The following is a 17,500-nucleotide window of genomic DNA, read 5'->3' as shown; positions in this document are numbered from 1 at the left end:
ACTAGCATGTTTCAAGTTTTTTCTCGGTAAGTCTTTAGTTGGTTTGCTAATAACTTAAATGATTTTGCCAACAACTTATGCAAGCTTCCTAACAACAATGTTGGTTTGTTAACAACCTTGTTTAGTTCACTGACAACTTAAGCTGGTTTGCCAATAGCTTGGATGACTTCACAGGTTCACAAGATGATTTGATCTGAGTATCCATGTCTTCTTAATAGAGCTTTCCACTAAATACAGGTTCATTTACATACAAAATCAGGACTTTAGCTGATGCTCACTTAATGCTTAATTTTAAAGTCTGCTCACAAGTTTCACTATAAGTACTGTCCTTACTTAGTCCTGGAGCTATTAAATCTTGCCATTTTGATGAAGCTGAGTTAACAACACTCTCATGCTTAACACAAGAACCATCCACAGTTGAAAAGCAATAATTTGTTGGACCTGGGAAAGAAAAAAACACCCAGAAAAATTCAGAGACAAAAAAAAAAAAAGGCTCCAAAGACAAAAATTATCATTAAAGTTTGTCACTCAACTCTCTCCAAAAAATAAGACACATGTCATTAAACAGAGAGCCTACTGGTTATATTTTCATATTATAATTGTTATTAGCATACACCACACATTAAGTGACTAGTACTTTTCCCACACTCTGATTGGCTAGTTTGGAGGTGAATAGCAAGCTTTATGCTCCTCTAAGCAGTTGACAAAGTTGTGCATCTAGAGTTTAATTTCCAATCATTTTTTCAGTATATTGACAGAAATAAACTAATGTTTTGGTATCTGTGCTAAGTATATATTAAAACAATTATTCACCACAGTGTTGCTGAAAGTGGTGGATATTTACGACTTCATGGCTTGGTAAACATCCCCCACTATTCACCTCTTGTTGCAATTATTATTATAATTGTTATTTTTTGAAAATTGCACAAAGGTGACTCACATCGCTCTAGCTGAAAAGAATTGAGAAGTACCTTGTCAGAACACACATATATCTCATAAAGAGATCTATTTTCTTAAAAAAAGAGGTCAATGCCTACATGTGAGTTGACAAATTTGTGTGCCTTACTTTTTTGTCCCCTAAGTGTCAGCAGCATAGGACCAGAAGGACTGGTAAGGTGTGGAACCACTATAACCAATGTTTCACCACTGATAAACATGGCTGACTGCTTCAGAGTGCCCATTGATACACCACAACTGACAATATCTAAAGTTCATCCATAACCAAACAACAAAGTAAAAGTAAGAGATGTCACACACTTTATTGGACTTCAACAATGATGACAATTTGACTTATCTTTTTTTAAGCCTGGTACAGTGCATGTTTATCAAAGTAATATATGGAGAATTATATGCATGATGAAGTGGCAGTAATTGGTGAGCTCAAAAATGTTTTGGGGCCTTGGAAAAGAGAGTGAGATAGCAAGATGAAATACTGAAAAGACTGAAAATATTTTTTAAAATAAAATTTGCAGTTTGTACCATCTGCACCATGTATTATAACTACAAGGTCCAAGATGAGGAGGTGAAAACTCATTACAAGTAAAAGTGGCTTCATTTACATTTAAGTTGAATAGGCCTTAGTTCAAAACTTATCATTAATATTGGTAAATTAAAACCCCACCCAAAATAAGGTAATGAATCACCTTCTGCATCTTTTTGTCCAGTAGGTGTTGTTGGTGAATGTCTGACGGGCAATGGTGATGACAAACAGGAAGGAGGTTCCTCCTTCTTTGACACAACAACTGGTTCACCACAAGGAGAGGCTTTTAATTTATCATCACATGCTTCTAGTTTGAATTCTTGTAACCACAAATCCACTCTTCTATTCTCTTGACTGGCTGATTCTGTTGGTGTTGAACACCACAGCCAAAATAAATGAACCTGATCACTCAGTAATTGCACTGTTCTGCATTGCAGAGTTTGCATTTCATCAGCTCCAGGTTCAACTGCATCCCTAAACTTTATTGTCTGTAAGACCTAATAAAAATAAAACCAAACTTAAGAGGGGAGAATGGCTTTTTTCCAATTTCGGGCTATGGTCATTTCTTTGGTAGTTTTTCTTTGTTCACACTGTCTTGAAATATTTGGTTTTTCACTTATACTTTCCACTTTATGTTTTTTTTTTCTTTGAGAGTTCCTCTTCTAATAAATTAAGTGCAGTTATTATACCATTAAACTCCCAGTGGTGATTAACATGCAACATCTCCTTACAATATCCTTATACTATCCAATAAACAGATAATGAGAGTACTCAAGATTATCAGGTGGAAAATGTTGTCTTTATCTACCAACACCAAATTCTTGTAAGGAATTTACAAGGAAATGTCTGGCAGCGAAAGGGGAAAATTAATAATCAGATCTTGGGAGTTTAAGGGTTAATAATAAGCTGTTTCCCTGAAGATTTGGTCCTGGCTAAATTTACTTTGTTTTCAAATAATATGAACAGCCTGATCAGGATCTCTAAATTAAGAAATTTATAGTAACTTTAACATTGTTTTAGAGCTCATTTGCTTGTTCTTCCTTATAACGTAATCATGTAATCTTCAAAAAAGGTCTCTCTGTCCCATACCTAATACAATGTAAGGAAGACCTTACTTCAAGCTTTTACCCAGGATGAAATTTGTCAAAACTGATAACAGGATACACTGAAACCTAGGTTTGTTAGTATTTTATGGATAAAATTACCTTCAAGGACACTACATCCAATACATAACATAAGTTTGCAGGTTGGGTATCAAACTGCTTTGGTCGAAATAACAACCTATCCTGTACAATGGTTAGCCACCCATTCTTTAGATCAGCATTTCTGGCATAAACAGCACTCCTGTAGGCACCAAAAAAATAAACATTTCAACCCTTAGGATCAAATCAGAGACTGAGTTAATATATGTCGCATTTCAGTAAAAAAGTTCCTACAAGCTGCTCTTGGTGACTTTCAGGTTCCCATGATGGTTTACTAAGGCTGTCTTTAATTTTAATAATTTATGGATATCAATTGTAGAGTAGAGTAGTCCTGTGCAAAGCTACTTTGGGTAAACCTACTCAGAAATTATAAAAGATGCAAAGGCCTGGTGGTTGGCATATCATGCTCTTAGGTTCACAAGCTCTACATTTAAGCCCTGACCAGGTATTCTGTTTGGAGTCCAAAGAGAAAGACACTGAACTTTCATAGTACCTCATTCCACCCAGGAGTACATACAGGCCACAAAAAACTGTTAGATAAGCGTGACAATAGCTGGGGAAGTAGCAATATTCCCACACTCCCAGAAATGTTTGATGGAACACTTAATCCCTACTAAGGTCCTCTCAGTGTTGGTCTGCAAAATGGTAAGGACAGATTGGAAACTAACAACACGAGAAGGGGGAAAGGGACTAAAAAGGATCATAGATATTGTTCTGGAGAAGTATCTAAACTAATTATGGATGGGAGTGAAGCTACATCATGTCACAGAAACCAAAATTAGATCTGACCAGTTGCATCACCAGGCTCATAAACTGACTTTACCCTATAGGCAAGAGAATGATTAAGAGCCAAACCTTATAGCACTGCTGAGTACAGTTGTACACATATATTCACAATAATAATATCTTTATTAAAAGAACTAAAGATGGTGGTGCAGAATAAACTTGTGTATCACACTCGCCTTACAGTTCCCCACTTTCCAGTGCCAATCTTGACAAGCCCTTTACTTTCTCCACTAACATGGTACAAGAACTTTCCATCACAAGCAAGAGTATTAATCTGGTCACTGTTGTTTATTGAATCATCAAATTCAGTTAAATTTGTGTCAAATTTCCAGCTAGAGATAAACCTGGAAGTTTGTATCACACTAGATTCACTGAAGAAACCTTTTCTTTCATATTCAACCATTCTCTTCAGTACAGCACCAACAGGCAGCTTGGTCAGGGGAGTCCTCTGCTGCAGAAGGATGTCAAGTACTTGAATAAATAGATGAACAGACAACCTGGAAATGATTAGTGCTATATCAATTCAATGCCTAACATGGTTTTGTTAATTATTGTATGCAATATATGTTGAACATCATAGACTCCTGTTAACCCTTGGTTGCATAAATTTGGAAAATTATTTTCAAGATAACTAGAGCGGAGCTCTCAAAAACATATCTACTCACTATGCATGCCAGCCCCAGTCCCCCTCTACATAAGACTTGCATTCACACTAATACTGATAAAAATTACACTAAAATAATAATCACAATAAAAATGTCAGACCCAGAACTTAGGGTGAAAAGAACCTGCAAATTAAGAGTTTGGTCCCAAGACAATTTTGGTTAGGGCTTATCTCATTACAGAATCCCTTTCCTTGATCCACCACCATCGCAATATCCAATATTTCATAAATATCTATATTTTTATGTTTGCAGGGTTAGACTCCCATGCTTTGTTTATTTCTTAGTAACTTCTCACAAGAATTAAATTGACAGCTTTCTTGGAGAAAGTATTTATAAGTTCTGACAAAGAAAAAGAAAGATATTACTTTTTTTTACACCTTTCTCGCTTTCCTATATGCTCCTTCTTAATGTATGTAACTGAAAATGTACAAGAATAAAAATTACTGGTGACAATAAAGGCCAAAAAAGTCTTGAAGAGTATCGCTGTAGTTGTGATTGTCAGAACTTACATGTGTAATGTGAAGCCCTGAAAGAGGCCTCAATCTCCTATATGTGGGTGGGTCAAAAGGTTATTAATGATAAAAACTCACACCGATAATAATAAACAACATTAATTAAGAATATCTCAACAGACAATTGCCACTTCATATTACATGTACGTGTTACCTCGCGCAAGCTAAAGAGACAAGAGCCGCCACTAGACTCTCTCGCTTTACTCCACACCGAGCCAGTTCCTCCTGTCTACTGATATTTTCTTCATCGTTGGCTTGCTGGAGCCAATTGCACAACAAATTAGCCAAACCTTTGATGCAGCTTGTAGGCTCTGCTGCGAGAGAGTTTGGAGCGCAATTTTGAAGACACTGAAGTAACAATTCTGAACACTGTCCAGCTAAAGAAGGATCTGTTCGGCTTTGAGATTCTAAAATAGGAACTAGAAGAAGAAGGCTAACATGGGACGAAAAAGAATCATCCTGAAAAGGAACTTTCGGTTTTCCCTCTTTGGAATCAACAGCAGGAGGGCAAGAATTTTTCGACGATAATGGTATTATCTTGGATTTCTGTGACTGCCAGAGGCCAAGCAAAGCACGCTGACGATAATCAAAAAGCTTGTAGTATGAGCTGTGTTGTAGAGCACATGTTTTCAGAAGGCGTTTGCGAAGTTCCGCGTTTGAAGAAGTTTCAAACTTGTGCTCCGAAATGCGCTCCACGAATGTGGAGTGCTCTGTGGAGATTGCAGGCGGTTGGAGAACCTCCACAAGAAATTTAAGGCCATCGTCAAGAAAAATACTTTGTTCAGTGACAGAAGACCAAGCATCAGAGTCAGTTGTAACCGTATTTGTCATGTTTCATTCATTTCGATCCCGAAAAAGAAAGCGGTGATCATCATGGTAGCTAAGCTTTTGCTGATCTTTGAATTTGCCTCGCTTTAATGCTCCTAGGGTGACGCACTGGTCACGCAAAATGTCGATCACGAGAGAGAAAGCGTGACATTTTACATGAGGATCAATCAAAATTTCAATATGGCGGACGGTGAGACACCTCAATGTATATGCCAAATTTGTATCTAAATATCACGATTAAGAAACTAATGAGGGGAAATTTTTTTTCAGAAAATATTTCAAATCTACTGGTGGTTATTCTTGACGCCAATCCAGTGTGGTGGGGAAGAGCTGGTAACGAAGATCAACAGCGGGTTAGCTTAAATTTGATTTCTACCAACTAACTTTAAGGAAACTTATAAGCGTAGAGAAACTACTCTATCAAATATCTGAGAGGAAACTTGTGTTTTTATTACAATCTTCGACGCTGTAGTTTTAAGATAGTCTATTGTAGCCCTTTCACTCCATTTAAAGATCTTGGAGCGAGTTTTCTCTTTCTGAGCTGGTCTGGAAAATTGATGATATATCGAAACAAAATCTTCTATTTTATGTTTAGTTAATTCTCACAACTCGTCTGCTTTACTTTGTATTGAAATTGTAGGGAGAATTGACATATATGCTAACCTTGATTCGTCAAGAGAGTCATGGGATTAAGATTACTTTACATGAGCATTTGGCAAGTTCTAGAGAATTGATGGCCTATTGAGTTTTAAAAAGAGACAGTCAAACTTTTTTTAATGAACCAGGTCTCATTTTAAATTTCAGATTTTTATTTTGCATTTCAGATCAGTTTGACACACTGTGTGGACAGCCTCATGGTGTTTTGTAATGCACATTTGATGATGCAGCACAACAACTGCCTTTCTTTTATCATTTCACACACTAGTACAAGGTATGAGCAGGCACAAGTCAATTTCATACTCAAATAGCTGATGGTGTAATTTTCAGGTACATGAGTAGTAGCAGTATACCTGCCAACTTCCATGTTTTGAGCTTGGGGATCATCTCTGGAGGAAAACCTCAAAGGATCTTTAAGGATCTTTGAAGATTGTCAAAGACTTGCTAAAGATCCCTAATGCCAAGGATATTTAATAATTGCAATAATTTTGTATCCCACATAGTAAGTTTGTGTTTCCGAAAGATGACTCTGGTGAGGAAATCAGTAATAATGATCAAAAAGAGCTTCCAACAGATGGGAAATATGAAGGCTTCGCTGAAGTAAATGATGCCATCATTACAGAAATGAAGAGTCTGTTGTCTACAGAAGATTTAACAGGTACAAAACCCAGTATGTTGATAAAAGTTATCTGTTTAGGTCAGAATGATTAAATCCAATCAAATTAGTCTAAACTTGTTATAACCTGAAATCATTTTCAACAAGAACATGTAATTGTGTTCTCTTGATCTGATTATTATGGATAAGGTTTTCAACCCTTAAAATACCTGATACACTTATACCTTTTCTACTCCCTATATTTTTGTTTAACAATGTAAATCAAAAGTAATCATGAATGTTTAAATTAGCAGTCTTAGAGAGATCTGCTTTTGTTGACCAACAGATAACCAAACCACTGAATTGCCTCCAACACTTCTTGCCAGTGCCTTAACAATGGCCTTGTGTTGTATCCTTATTTTAAAGAGGATTAACCCTTTAACTCCAAGAAGTGGTCAGATATATTATTTATCCTCATTATGAACACATTTACTTTGTTTATTTGCCAACAACTTATGTGAAGGGATGAGCTTATCAGCTGGTGAGAACTTAACATAACACCCAAAAGGAATTCTCCAAACCCTAACTAATTTTCAATGAAAAGTGTAATAGCACAACAACCTTTGAAGTGGTGTGAATAACATGTGCCCCAATTTTACTGGCCTTAAAGTGTTTCAGAAGAGATAAAATTATATATAAAACTTAACAGAAATTAGATATCCACAGAGCTGAAAAAGAATGCCCAGGTAACAATTTTTGTTTTCTTGTGACCAACTTTGGTAGGGGATACAAACCAGAGGGCCTATAATATTCTCCTATGGCTTCGTAGTTAAAAAATGTACCTATACGCAATTGAGAGCTAAATGAACTCTTATCTTTTATGTATACTTTTACTAAGCCCTTTTCCCAATAAATACACCTGTTTGGAAACACCACAGCTACTTAATAAACTGCTGGGTATATTTTAGACCCCCTCTATCTCAAACTAAAGCCTGCTGTGGCCCAAGTAATAGTTAGTTTTTAGTTCATTATGTTTAGCTGTTTGATGCAAATTGTTTTTTAAACAAATCTTTCTTTCTAATTAGTTGGACAGAAGATCAAGTCTCGGATTATGGTAAGCACAACAAGGCAATAATCTGAAAAATGAATAATTTAGGTTAAAATATGTTTTGTTAAATGCAGTTGTGCCTTCTGCACCAAATCTGCATTTTTCTGTTTTCAAGTTTCCGAAATCTTTTACACTGTTACTCCCATAAGTGAGAAAAAATTAATGTAACTTCAATCTGCCAGTAATATCAATACATTTTATAACAAGAGTTATCTTGATTTGGCCCCACACCAAGAAAAAGGCATAACAGGGAGAAAGGAAAATTATGAATCAGATTGTGCAAGTTAAAGTTTAACCATCACTCTAATCTTTCATCTCCTGTAGGTTCTCAAAGCTGCACCCGATGTCTCTACACAATATATGCCAATAATGAACTGCATATTTGCTGCTCAAAAAAGTGTGAGTGAAAAATTGTATTCTTTCATAGGTTCATTGAAATTTATCTTTCTTTGATCAAGTGATCTGTTTTGAGATTTTTTAAAAATATCTAAGTGCGATTTCTAAGTATTTGATGCATATTTTCAACCTTCTTTTTCGTTTGTTTGTAATTGTTTACTGATTTTTCCAGAATACAGTGATTGATGCTTGTGTAGTGGATGAGCACTCAGGATTCTTGCAGCAGGTGTGCAGTGCAGCACTGAAAATAAACTAATAGATGAGTTTTTTTTTGAGCTAGTAATATTATTGTTATTGATTGAAGTAGTCACTGTGGTTATTTTGTCTTTGTAGGCTGCTGACATTACTGGTGGAATGTACCTAAAAGTGCCACAGACTCTTGCATTGCTTCAATACCTCCTGGTGCGTGTGTGATTGAAATCTATTTATAAGTGCACTGATGACATAGACACATTTTCAGGTGGAAAATTAGGAATATTTAGGTTAAAGGGAGAAAAAAAGAGATCAGTGCTCTGGTATGAAATCAGAGCAGCTGCAGCTCCCCAACAGGAGAGATTAGTAGACAACCTTTAACTCAGAGGTGTTCCCAACAACTCTTAAGAGTTCATTGATAATGAGAAGGAGTTCAGGAACAACTTGAGGCTGTCCACAAACAATTCCTAAGAGTTCCCTTACAACTCTCACAAGTCTAAGGACAATCCATAGTAGGGTGGGGACATCTCAGAGGAGTCTACCAACAACTCAGAGAAGCTTGCTGACAACTCTAAGCAACTCACAGGAGTTTGTCAATGACTTACCCTTGATACCATCACCAACTGATTTTCATAATGAAAATCTGTTAGTTTCTCTCTTGAAATATCTTGTTTCACAGAAATACTCCATCTTTCATCTAAGTTAGTTTTACACACATCTTTTTTTTCATTTCAGTGGGTGTTCCTTCCAGAGCCAACAGTCCGTGATCAATTAATCCTTCCTTCATCAATGCACATTGACTACAGAGCTGCTTGTTTCTGCCACAGAAGACTTGTTGATATTGGATTTGTTTGTTCAGTGTGTTTATCAAGTAAGACTAAGTAAAAACTCATATTCATCTTTCAAAGACTACATTTATGAATCAGTCTTTAGAAGGTCTCTGAAAATGGTATCATTTCCCATGGGTTTGGTCGGAGAAAAACCCATGCAGGATTTTGGGAAATGATCAATCGAACTAAGATACTAGTGGGGTCTCCTAAAACACAAAGAATGTAATTGTGCCAGTAAACCCATAAATAGAGATGTTACAACTTTCATCTAGCTATTTGATATTCCAGTTTCTATAAGTTTACTGGCTTGTAATATCATTAGTTTTTTGACTAATCTGAGCATTCATTAGAAATCTGTCATTTTCAAGTGGAGATTTACCTTCAGATTGCGCAGGAGAAATCAAGACACATCAAAGAGTACAGCTATCAGTCTTCTTTTCAGTTGTTCTTTGTAATGTCTGGCATCACTCTTGTGAGCTCAATGTGACATTCAAAGGAACCACTGCAAAGGTGACTGTATGCAGCAGCCAACATACATAGGAACTAGTTAATTGTAATTTTATTGTTACAGATGTAGGATAGCTTCTTAGATTTTTTTTCATTTGACTTGCGTTGCAGTTTATTGCCAGTTCATTCCTGTCTGTCTCACTTGCCAGTAAGTTTACCTGAATTCTTGATCAAAGTGCCTTGTGAATAAAGTTGTAAACAAATGTACCGGCACTAAACAAGGTATAAAAAAGAGAAAAACTTTAACAAGGATTGCAATGGTTTTGATTTAATGTACTCTGTGAGTGGTTCAGTAATGAAGGGAAATCAGAAAGCAAAGCTAAGACCAACTTTTGATTGCCTGCAAATAATCTTTTTCAGTTTGATAATGTTCACTTGAAAAACACAGTTGAAACCACCACTGTCGAGTCGTTATCACAGCACAGTACAATTTTTGCGAATGTCAGGCAGAGAGCCAATTTTCACTTCTTGCAATACTCTAAGGTGTTGAGGCTCCACAGGAGCTCCACTATCAGAGGTTAGGCCTCCTAAGAAATTTCTTCCAGATTTATGTTTGTTTACATTTACTATCTCTTGTACTCATTTCTTCTTCAGGACAAGATTCAAACTTCCAGCACTTCCTCTAGCAAGACCAAAGAAGAAAAAGAAAGAAAACACTGCTCCTGGGAAATGAGATTTATTGTCCTTTCTCTTGTAGCTGTAACTTGTACAAATTGTTTAGTCAGACATATTTATAATAAAAAGTGTTATTTGTTAAAAATAGTCTAATTTTTTAAATTCTTGCTAAAATGAGTGAACCTTGATCCCAGATCAAACTTCAGTCTTAACAAGATGAAAAAATTTAATTGCAAGTTTGAAAAATCCTTTGTTGTAACCCATTTATATTACAATCCACAAATTAAAGTAAAGTTCAACTTCTGACTTTAATAGGCCTCAATCTGGTATTCAAAAAGGCATCTAAGGGGAGGAGGAGTAGTTCAAGGTTGCATGTGACCCCCCTCTTTGTCAATAATATGATGCCAGTAAAACACTAATGCATTACCCCCTTCCTTACCCTCAGGGTAATTCCCACAATGCCTTGATATATCTATAAATGTATATCAAGATCAAGAATTACAGTGATCAAGTAAAGTGAAACACATCACTTTTTCCTTTTCACCAATGAAGCAAGTAAGAGCAGAAAAATTATTTATCCCCATAGACACTGTATCTCTAACTTCTTCATATACTAAAAACTTACTTTAAATCAATAAAATAATGCAAGAACAGTTTGGAAATTAAGGGATATCTGAGAAATGAGGATGCCAATCCTGCAATTAATAATAATTGAGCATAGTTGAGCATAACTTAGAGGAGGTGACTCTCATTCAAACAGACACATCGATGGAATACCCTGATTTGGACATGTTTTGAACACAGTGAGGACCAAAACAACAATCCATGATAACAGTACATGAATCCTTAAACACATGTCAACTGTTCAGCTAATCACCAATAAGTTTTAAATTAATGACAACTGAGCATAATTGTGATGTTTCCCACATGGTTGACAATTATTTACACAATATTACATTTATTTAGCAACACCATGCTAAAGTTACACGACACTTGAATAAAGTTTATTATTATTATTATTATTATTATTATTATCATTATTTAATTTATTACAACGATATATATCTAGAGACATCAAGAATCATCCATTTCTTGGAACAGTGCAAGCACTGAGTTTGATTCCAGCTCTTTTTGAATCTCATCCATATCAACAGGAAGCATATCCTTGCCATCCAACCAGTCAGAGAGCAGAGAAGCAGATAGTGAAGGACTGTTAGGTAAGCTACCTGGAAGCGTCAAGCAGGAATCTTTATAAGGGCTGGATCTACAAAGAGAAGATGAAAAATCTCTTGATAATGATTCTGCAATTAAGAAAATGGTACCTTCACTCAGGGTACACCCTCAGGACTAGAAAATGTGCCTGTTTAGTAAACATAACAACAAGTTAAGTCCAAAGTTTGTTTCCCTTGAAGGAGGGCTTCCAGGTCTACCTAGTACATCTAGCATATTTAGAGAGAATTTTTGGAACAGATATAAGAAAACATTTATTTTGGTGATCAGTGTTAAGAGGGAAAAAAGCCAACAGTGGAAGGACATGTATTTGATAAAATGAACCTTCTTATAGAGAGCCAGAGAGGCCCACTAATTGCATTAAACCATGGTTTAGGTTAATCACCTCATTTAAATAACAGGCTCACAATGTTCATCTGAAGTGAAGTACACATCATTTGTACAGTGGCATGTGGAGATGATACTTACAAATTGTTGAGTACCGGATCCTGAACAATTCCAGCTTGATCAAGAAGTTCCTCAAAATCAATTCCTAAACCATAGCCACTTCCAGTTGCATTTGCTTTAGAAGACAGCATACTGGAAAAGATTACCTCCTCTGATAACCTTTCTTGCTCAGTGATCCCATGAACATTGAGGTCGCTAAACGCATCTTGGATGCTCTCAGGGATTAGCTCATTGTCCTCTTGTGATGCTTCAGTTCCCTGTGTATTGAACTCACTCTGCTGTGATATGAACTGTTCTGATCCTTTTTCAAGAGGTGATATCTTTGGGAAGGGTTCTGCTGCTGTGGAGGTCATTGTTGCTGTACTGTTTGCAGTATCAGCTTGTTTAAAGATGGGGGGTGGAATTACTGAAGAGTTAAGCATTGAACTCAAAAGAAGCTGGGCATCTGTGGTACTCAGCATGGTTTGTAACATGGCTTGAAGGCTTCTTGGACTCATAAGAGAAGGTGTTGGCATGCCGCACACATTTAACTCAGTTTCTAAAGGTGCTGCATTTGATACAGCTGAATCACTCAAGGAAAATGATGAACCATATTGTGAGAAAGTTGAATTTGATGGGAAAGCACTTGTGGTCTGTGTTATAGCAGAAGCTTGAACTGCTTGACCTGTACAAGTTTGCGCAACATTATTCCAAGAGATATTGCTTACAGTTGAAAGAGCAGTGCTACTCCCTGTGTGTGTAGCTTGAGTTGACAGAGATAGAGGTATTTGTAAAGAGTAGTCATTTACAGTGGACATGAATTGAGATGAGGCTTTTGACAAGGAATTACTTTTGTCAGCAGAAACTTTGACATGTGATTCAGTTATCGCTGAGGTTTTTGAAATTATTGGTAGTCGTTCCTGACCAACAGTTGCTGCATTTACCAAGTTGTTTAGAATCACAGGAATGTTCCTTGAGGGAGTACTCATCGCATTGTAGTCAGGTTTGTTTCCAGTTGTTGACACAATTTCCTCTTGGTTACTGACTTTGGCCCCTAAAGGTAATCCTGGCTGACCAACTACAGTGGGAGTCAAAAATGTTTGGGAGCTCCTGGATGACTGTTGCAAAAGAACTGGAACAGAAGATGACAAACTTGTCAACAGTGAGGTTGATGACACAGCAGTTGTTGGCAGTTGTGTGAAGACACCAGTCACTGCACTTGATATTTCTACTGCAGATGAAACAGCAGTACTATTTGTTTGATTGCTTGCATTGTTACCGACAGCTTTTCCAGTACCTGTACTGCTTGCACAAGTGAGAACAGATTTAGCCGGAAGTGGCATGCTAACAGAATTTGTTGTGCTGTTATTCTGCACACTAGCCACACTTTCTTGACTGCTTATGCTTGTAAGAGAAACTTGTTTAGACGGACCGTGGGTTGTCAATTTCTGAGAAACAGGATACAATTGTTTAGTTGCCATTGGAACAGGAACGTTTATTAGCATGGACTGTGGTAGAGAAGCCACTTCACAGGGGGCTAGAAGAACAATCTTTCCTGCAACAACAGATATGAACTACATATATTAAAAATGGAATTAACCATCAGATGACACTGACTATCTCTTATAAAATTAGGACAGGATGCCAGTCCATTACAGGGTTACCACAGTTTTTTTTCAGGTTTCTATGACAGTTTTCTGATACCCATTTCTACTAAAAAGTAGAGAGAGACAAGTATTCTGCCCAAGAACACAACACAGTGACTTAACCAAGGCTTCCACCCAGACTGTGCAATCCCAAAACAAGAGCACAAACCACAACTGCCACTTCTCCATCCTATGACAGCAATTGATAAAAAAATAAATGTACGAGGTTAGACTTACCCCCTGGTGCAGCCATTCTACTTCCTGGTAGAGTTTGCATCACATTTGACCCTTGATTTGGGACCTTAACAGCTTTCAATCCTGTCACACAGCCATTTTGGTTCTGAGGTACAAACTGCGTGAACTGAAACTGCTGCTGTGCATGACTCCCAGGGGGTACAACTGGTTGTGAGGCAACCGTAGTACCTGGTTGAAGATCTCCACCTGTAACCTCATCTTTTAATTCCTTGAGGTCCTGCATGTATTTTCTGATTGGGTGTATAAATGGTTTGGTTTGTTTTCTCATGTTTTCCCATCTAGCTAACATTTCTTTATCTTTGTCACTGAGCCCAGTGGAATCATCTGACTTGATTTCTTTGTTTTCAGATTGCCTTCTAGCTGCTTTGGCTTTCTTCTTTTTATTCTCTTCTTTCTCTTTTTTCCTCTTCAAATTTTGCTCCATCTTCTGTTTAACATCCACCAGAGTCAAAGAGGAAACTGGGCCATTCCCTGAAACCAAGAGCCAAGACAAAAGATATGTTATCCAGCAAACTACTACAAGCAACTTAAATGAAACTATGATTATCCAATCCACAATTATTCATTATCCAACCACCAAGCAATGAGAAAAGACCAAGTAATCAGGTGAAAATTTACTTGACATGATACCAAGAATGGCAGCAAAGTTGCAATCAAGAAAATTCCCTGAGCACTTGACATGGTGACTACAGCTAAGTGAACCTACTGAGAGCTTAAGACTGATACAAGAAGAAAAAGAGGAACTGAAAAAATAATACAGGGAAGCAAAAAGGGCAAATTGCTATCAATAGTAATCAGTCCTCCTGCATTGAAGGTTCACTGTGGACATCAAAACATGAACCAAGGGGTGCTTAGGACAACCACCAAAAAAGCCAGGTTTTTAAAGGGTGAAGAAAGAAACAAGGGAAGAATGCTTGTTTGCCATCTTTAATTTTCCCATGGATATGACAGTTACTTTAGTTATTAACCCTTTAATCCCTAAGAAAGCATAGCATCTAATTTCTCCACACAATATCACCCCTGAATCATATATTGAGGTGACAAGAATAAAGGAAATGATCCCCAACTACAGAGGCTCTTGATTGTTAAACAAATTCTCCTTATCAGCACCTTAGGAAATGTAAAGAGAACAGTATGGAGAATATGTGTACTGATGTTAGGGTATAAAGGGTTAAAAATCATCCAGGAGAATAAATATTTGTATCTTAACAGCAAAAGGTTACCTTTCTTAAGTGAACCATGACCATTTTCATTTCTTAATTGTGTTGAGGAAACTTGACTTGACTGTAATTCTTTTGGAAGGCTTGAAACGGGAGACAAAATCAATGACTTTTCTTTGTGAAACTGTTCAATTTCTTTCAGTATCCTTGCTTTAAGATCATCCTTAGTAAAAGGAATGTCCTCAAAGTCAAATTCAAATGGTGGAAAGCACACTGGTTCATCGTCAATGCAGTGGTATTCTTTCAAATACTTGTGAGCCAGTGCATCACCAACTGATATTCTCTCATTTGGGTCAAGTTTTAACATTTTCCCCAGCAAATTCAGTGCTTCAGGATGGCATTTGTCTTCGGGGTAAAGCTTTTCCAGTGGGACTGGTTGTTTCTTTGGAAGTCGCTGAAGATAAGTCTTCACTCGTTCTGCCCCCATTCGCTCAATGAAACTCTCTGATGGAGTGCCAACAACACTAAGGATAAGCTGAAATACAGGTAATTTAAGAGAACAATTATGATAAGCAGTAATATCAAGGGATATTTTACCTGTTGAATCTAAAACATAAAATTTAGCTGTTCAATTATGCTATAACAAAAAAACACTCGATAAATTACTTGTTAAGTGTCACCTTTGCTTCCTGTGAATGAAGAAAAGGATGGAAAGATTGTGCAAGTTTGCTTGCTTTTACTTGTTTGCACTATTTGCTGCCTTTTTCTCCTGATAACTGTCCATCCTGCTAAGGGTAAACCCTTTCCCTCCTCTGACATCAAAGAAATTGCAATGAAGTAGGTCGTACCTCTCACCCTCCCCACCCTTGAGACAAATGTTAGTTCCTGCAATAACTGCATTGACGGCTTTCTCTTCTGTTTCTAAATGGTAAAAATTCTTTAAATCTCTATCTTTTAATTTCTCTTTCCACACAGTCACTTCCTGCATTTGGTAAATATAAATCAGAAAACAAAACCTTGTAGGGAAATCCGAAAGTGCTAATTACCTGCAACTGGTTGAGATAGTTCGTCCCTGGAAATAAATGTTTCCTTCCGAGCATTTCTGCGAAAATACAACCCACAGACCACATATCGATTGCTTCCGAGTATTCACTTAGCGACAGCATCAATTCAGGAGCCCTGTACCATCTGGTAGCTACATACTCTGTCATTACCCTCTTCTGTTCTGAAGGAGAGGAAGATAGACCTCGGGCCATTCCAAAGTCTCCAATCTTCAACTCACAATCCTGGTTGACCAGCAAATTGCTAGGTTTCAGATCTCGATGCAGGACTTTTGCAGAGTGAATGTACTTCAATCCACGAAGAATCTGATACAGAAAATAGCGAACGTGTTCGTCGGTCAGCTGTTGCTGAGAATGAATTATATGATGTAAATCAGTTTCCATCAAATCTAGAACTACGTAAACATCGTTAAACTGCTCCAGATCTTCAGGAGGTTTAAGAATATTCTTAATGGAGATTATGTTGTCATGCTTAAAATGCTTCAAGATCTTGAGCTCTCGATAAGTTCGTTTGGCTGTAGTCACCACGTCGAATGCTCGGGGAATTTTCTTGATTGCAACTTTACTGCCATTCTTGGTGTCAACGGCGGAACACACAACACCATAGGCTCCATTGCCTATATTCTCCAACAGCTTGTAGCGAGTATCAAGCTCGAACTTAACCTCGAAATTTTTGTCTTTTATCTTGTAGGTGCGCGTTCCAGTGGCCATTCTTTCGCTGAACTCCGCAAAACTAAGGCATCGTTGAACATGTTTGAGATATAAGGTACTTGTCGGAGTGACCGGAATAATGAGCGGTTACCAAGCTACGTTTCGTCATTTATATCGAAGGCGGACGACGTTAAATATAGTAACAAATTACGTAGCCAGCTACCAATCAAACTCCGACCGGAAAACTAACAACTCTATGGGAAAACCCCGTAAAACCTCTTCGTTCCACTTACATCTGAAAAAAGCCGGAAAAAGATATCAAGTGAAGTAATCACATACTTTCCCTTACAATTAAATTGCTTATGCTATCAATAATTAGAGTAATAAATACTTGGAATGTGCTTCTTGCATTCACTCTTGCACCCAAGATAATAGGCAGTAGTGATTTTCAATGCATAAGAAAAAGCTTGTAACAATTGAAAGGCATGAATGCATGTTATAGGTAACAAAGACAACATTTTCCATTTAACTCAAAATAATCTTTAGTGTCAATTTGTTGAATAGGTTTCATTCAGTTCAGGGAGAAGCCAGAAGGTTAATTTCAGAGAAGCAAGGGGGACAAATAAGAGAAAGTTAACTCGTAAACATAGGAGTTTTCTGTATTCACAGTTTGCTGTCTTGAGCTTCTCTAACGGGTC

At 37.1% G+C, this 17,500-nt stretch overlaps 3 protein-coding genes across 3 annotated transcripts in view; 1 reads left to right on the top strand and 2 right to left on the bottom strand.

Moving 5' to 3' along the window:
* Positions 1–5,531, bottom strand: part of LOC131790541 (probable E3 ubiquitin-protein ligase HECTD4) — a 34,440-nt gene extending 28,909 nt beyond the window's left edge. The window contains exons 1-6 of the mRNA XM_059107750.2: positions 4,800–5,531; positions 3,645–3,965; positions 2,686–2,824; positions 1,644–1,977; positions 1,067–1,204; positions 334–441 (exon numbers count right to left, since the gene is read on the bottom strand). Coding sequence (XP_058963733.2) covers positions 334–441; positions 1,067–1,204; positions 1,644–1,977; positions 2,686–2,824; positions 3,645–3,965; positions 4,800–5,476 — 1,717 coding nt within the window. The 5' untranslated portion in view covers positions 5,477–5,531. The remainder of the gene's footprint in view (positions 1–333; positions 442–1,066; positions 1,205–1,643; positions 1,978–2,685; positions 2,825–3,644; positions 3,966–4,799) is intronic.
* Positions 5,532–5,578: 47 nt separating this feature from the next.
* On the top strand, positions 5,579–10,568 carry LOC131790603 (general transcription factor IIH subunit 3-like). Its single transcript, XM_059107832.2, has 13 exons — positions 5,579–5,663; positions 5,744–5,826; positions 6,298–6,404; positions 6,634–6,788; positions 7,072–7,134; positions 7,442–7,471; positions 7,811–7,839; positions 8,158–8,232; positions 8,402–8,455; positions 8,563–8,631; positions 9,157–9,292; positions 9,870–9,906; positions 10,353–10,568. The coding sequence occupies exons 1-13, from the start codon at positions 5,630–5,632 to the stop codon at positions 10,429–10,431; spliced, it is 951 nt and encodes a 316-aa protein (XP_058963815.1). The 5' UTR covers positions 5,579–5,629; the 3' UTR covers positions 10,432–10,568.
* LOC131790602 (mitogen-activated protein kinase 7) lies at positions 10,419–16,959 on the bottom strand. The gene is made up of 5 exons (XM_059107831.2): positions 16,137–16,959; positions 15,154–15,625; positions 13,913–14,401; positions 12,072–13,584; positions 10,419–11,637 (listed from the first exon to the last, which is right to left on the bottom strand). The coding sequence occupies exons 1-5, from the start codon at positions 16,860–16,862 to the stop codon at positions 11,448–11,450; spliced, it is 3,390 nt and encodes a 1,129-aa protein (XP_058963814.2). The 5' UTR covers positions 16,863–16,959; the 3' UTR covers positions 10,419–11,447.
* Positions 16,960–17,500: the final 541 nt, after the last annotated feature.

The sequence above is a fragment of the Pocillopora verrucosa genome, chromosome 2 (assembly GCF_036669915.1).
Source record: "Pocillopora verrucosa isolate sample1 chromosome 2, ASM3666991v2, whole genome shotgun sequence".
NCBI classification, from domain to species: domain Eukaryota; kingdom Metazoa; phylum Cnidaria; class Anthozoa; order Scleractinia; family Pocilloporidae; genus Pocillopora; species Pocillopora verrucosa.
Note: the sequence above shows the minus strand (reverse complement) of the source record. Positions and strands in the feature narration are given on the sequence as shown.

Bases quoted from the DNA above. Each gene is read 5' to 3' on its own strand.
- LOC131790603 (XM_059107832.2), top strand. From the start codon at position 5,630: ATGAGGATCAATCAAAATTTCAATATGGCGGACG. The intron at 6,789-7,071 runs GTACAAAACCCA...GTTGACCAACAG, and splicing joins GTCTACAGAAGATTTAACAG to ATAACCAAACCACTGAATTG. The intron at 7,135-7,441 runs GTATCCTTATTT...AACAGAAATTAG, and splicing joins CTTAACAATGGCCTTGTGTT to ATATCCACAGAGCTGAAAAA.
- LOC131790602 (XM_059107831.2), bottom strand. From the start codon at position 16,862: ATGGCCACTGGAACGCGCACCTACAAGATAAAAGACAAAAATTTCGAG. The intron at 13,585-13,912 runs GTAAGTCTAACC...CTGTTGTTGCAG, and splicing joins TAGAATGGCTGCACCAGGGG to GAAAGATTGTTCTTCTAGCC. The intron at 11,638-12,071 runs GTAAGTATCATC...TTCTCTTTGTAG, and splicing joins GATCCGGTACTCAACAATTT to ATCCAGCCCTTATAAAGATT.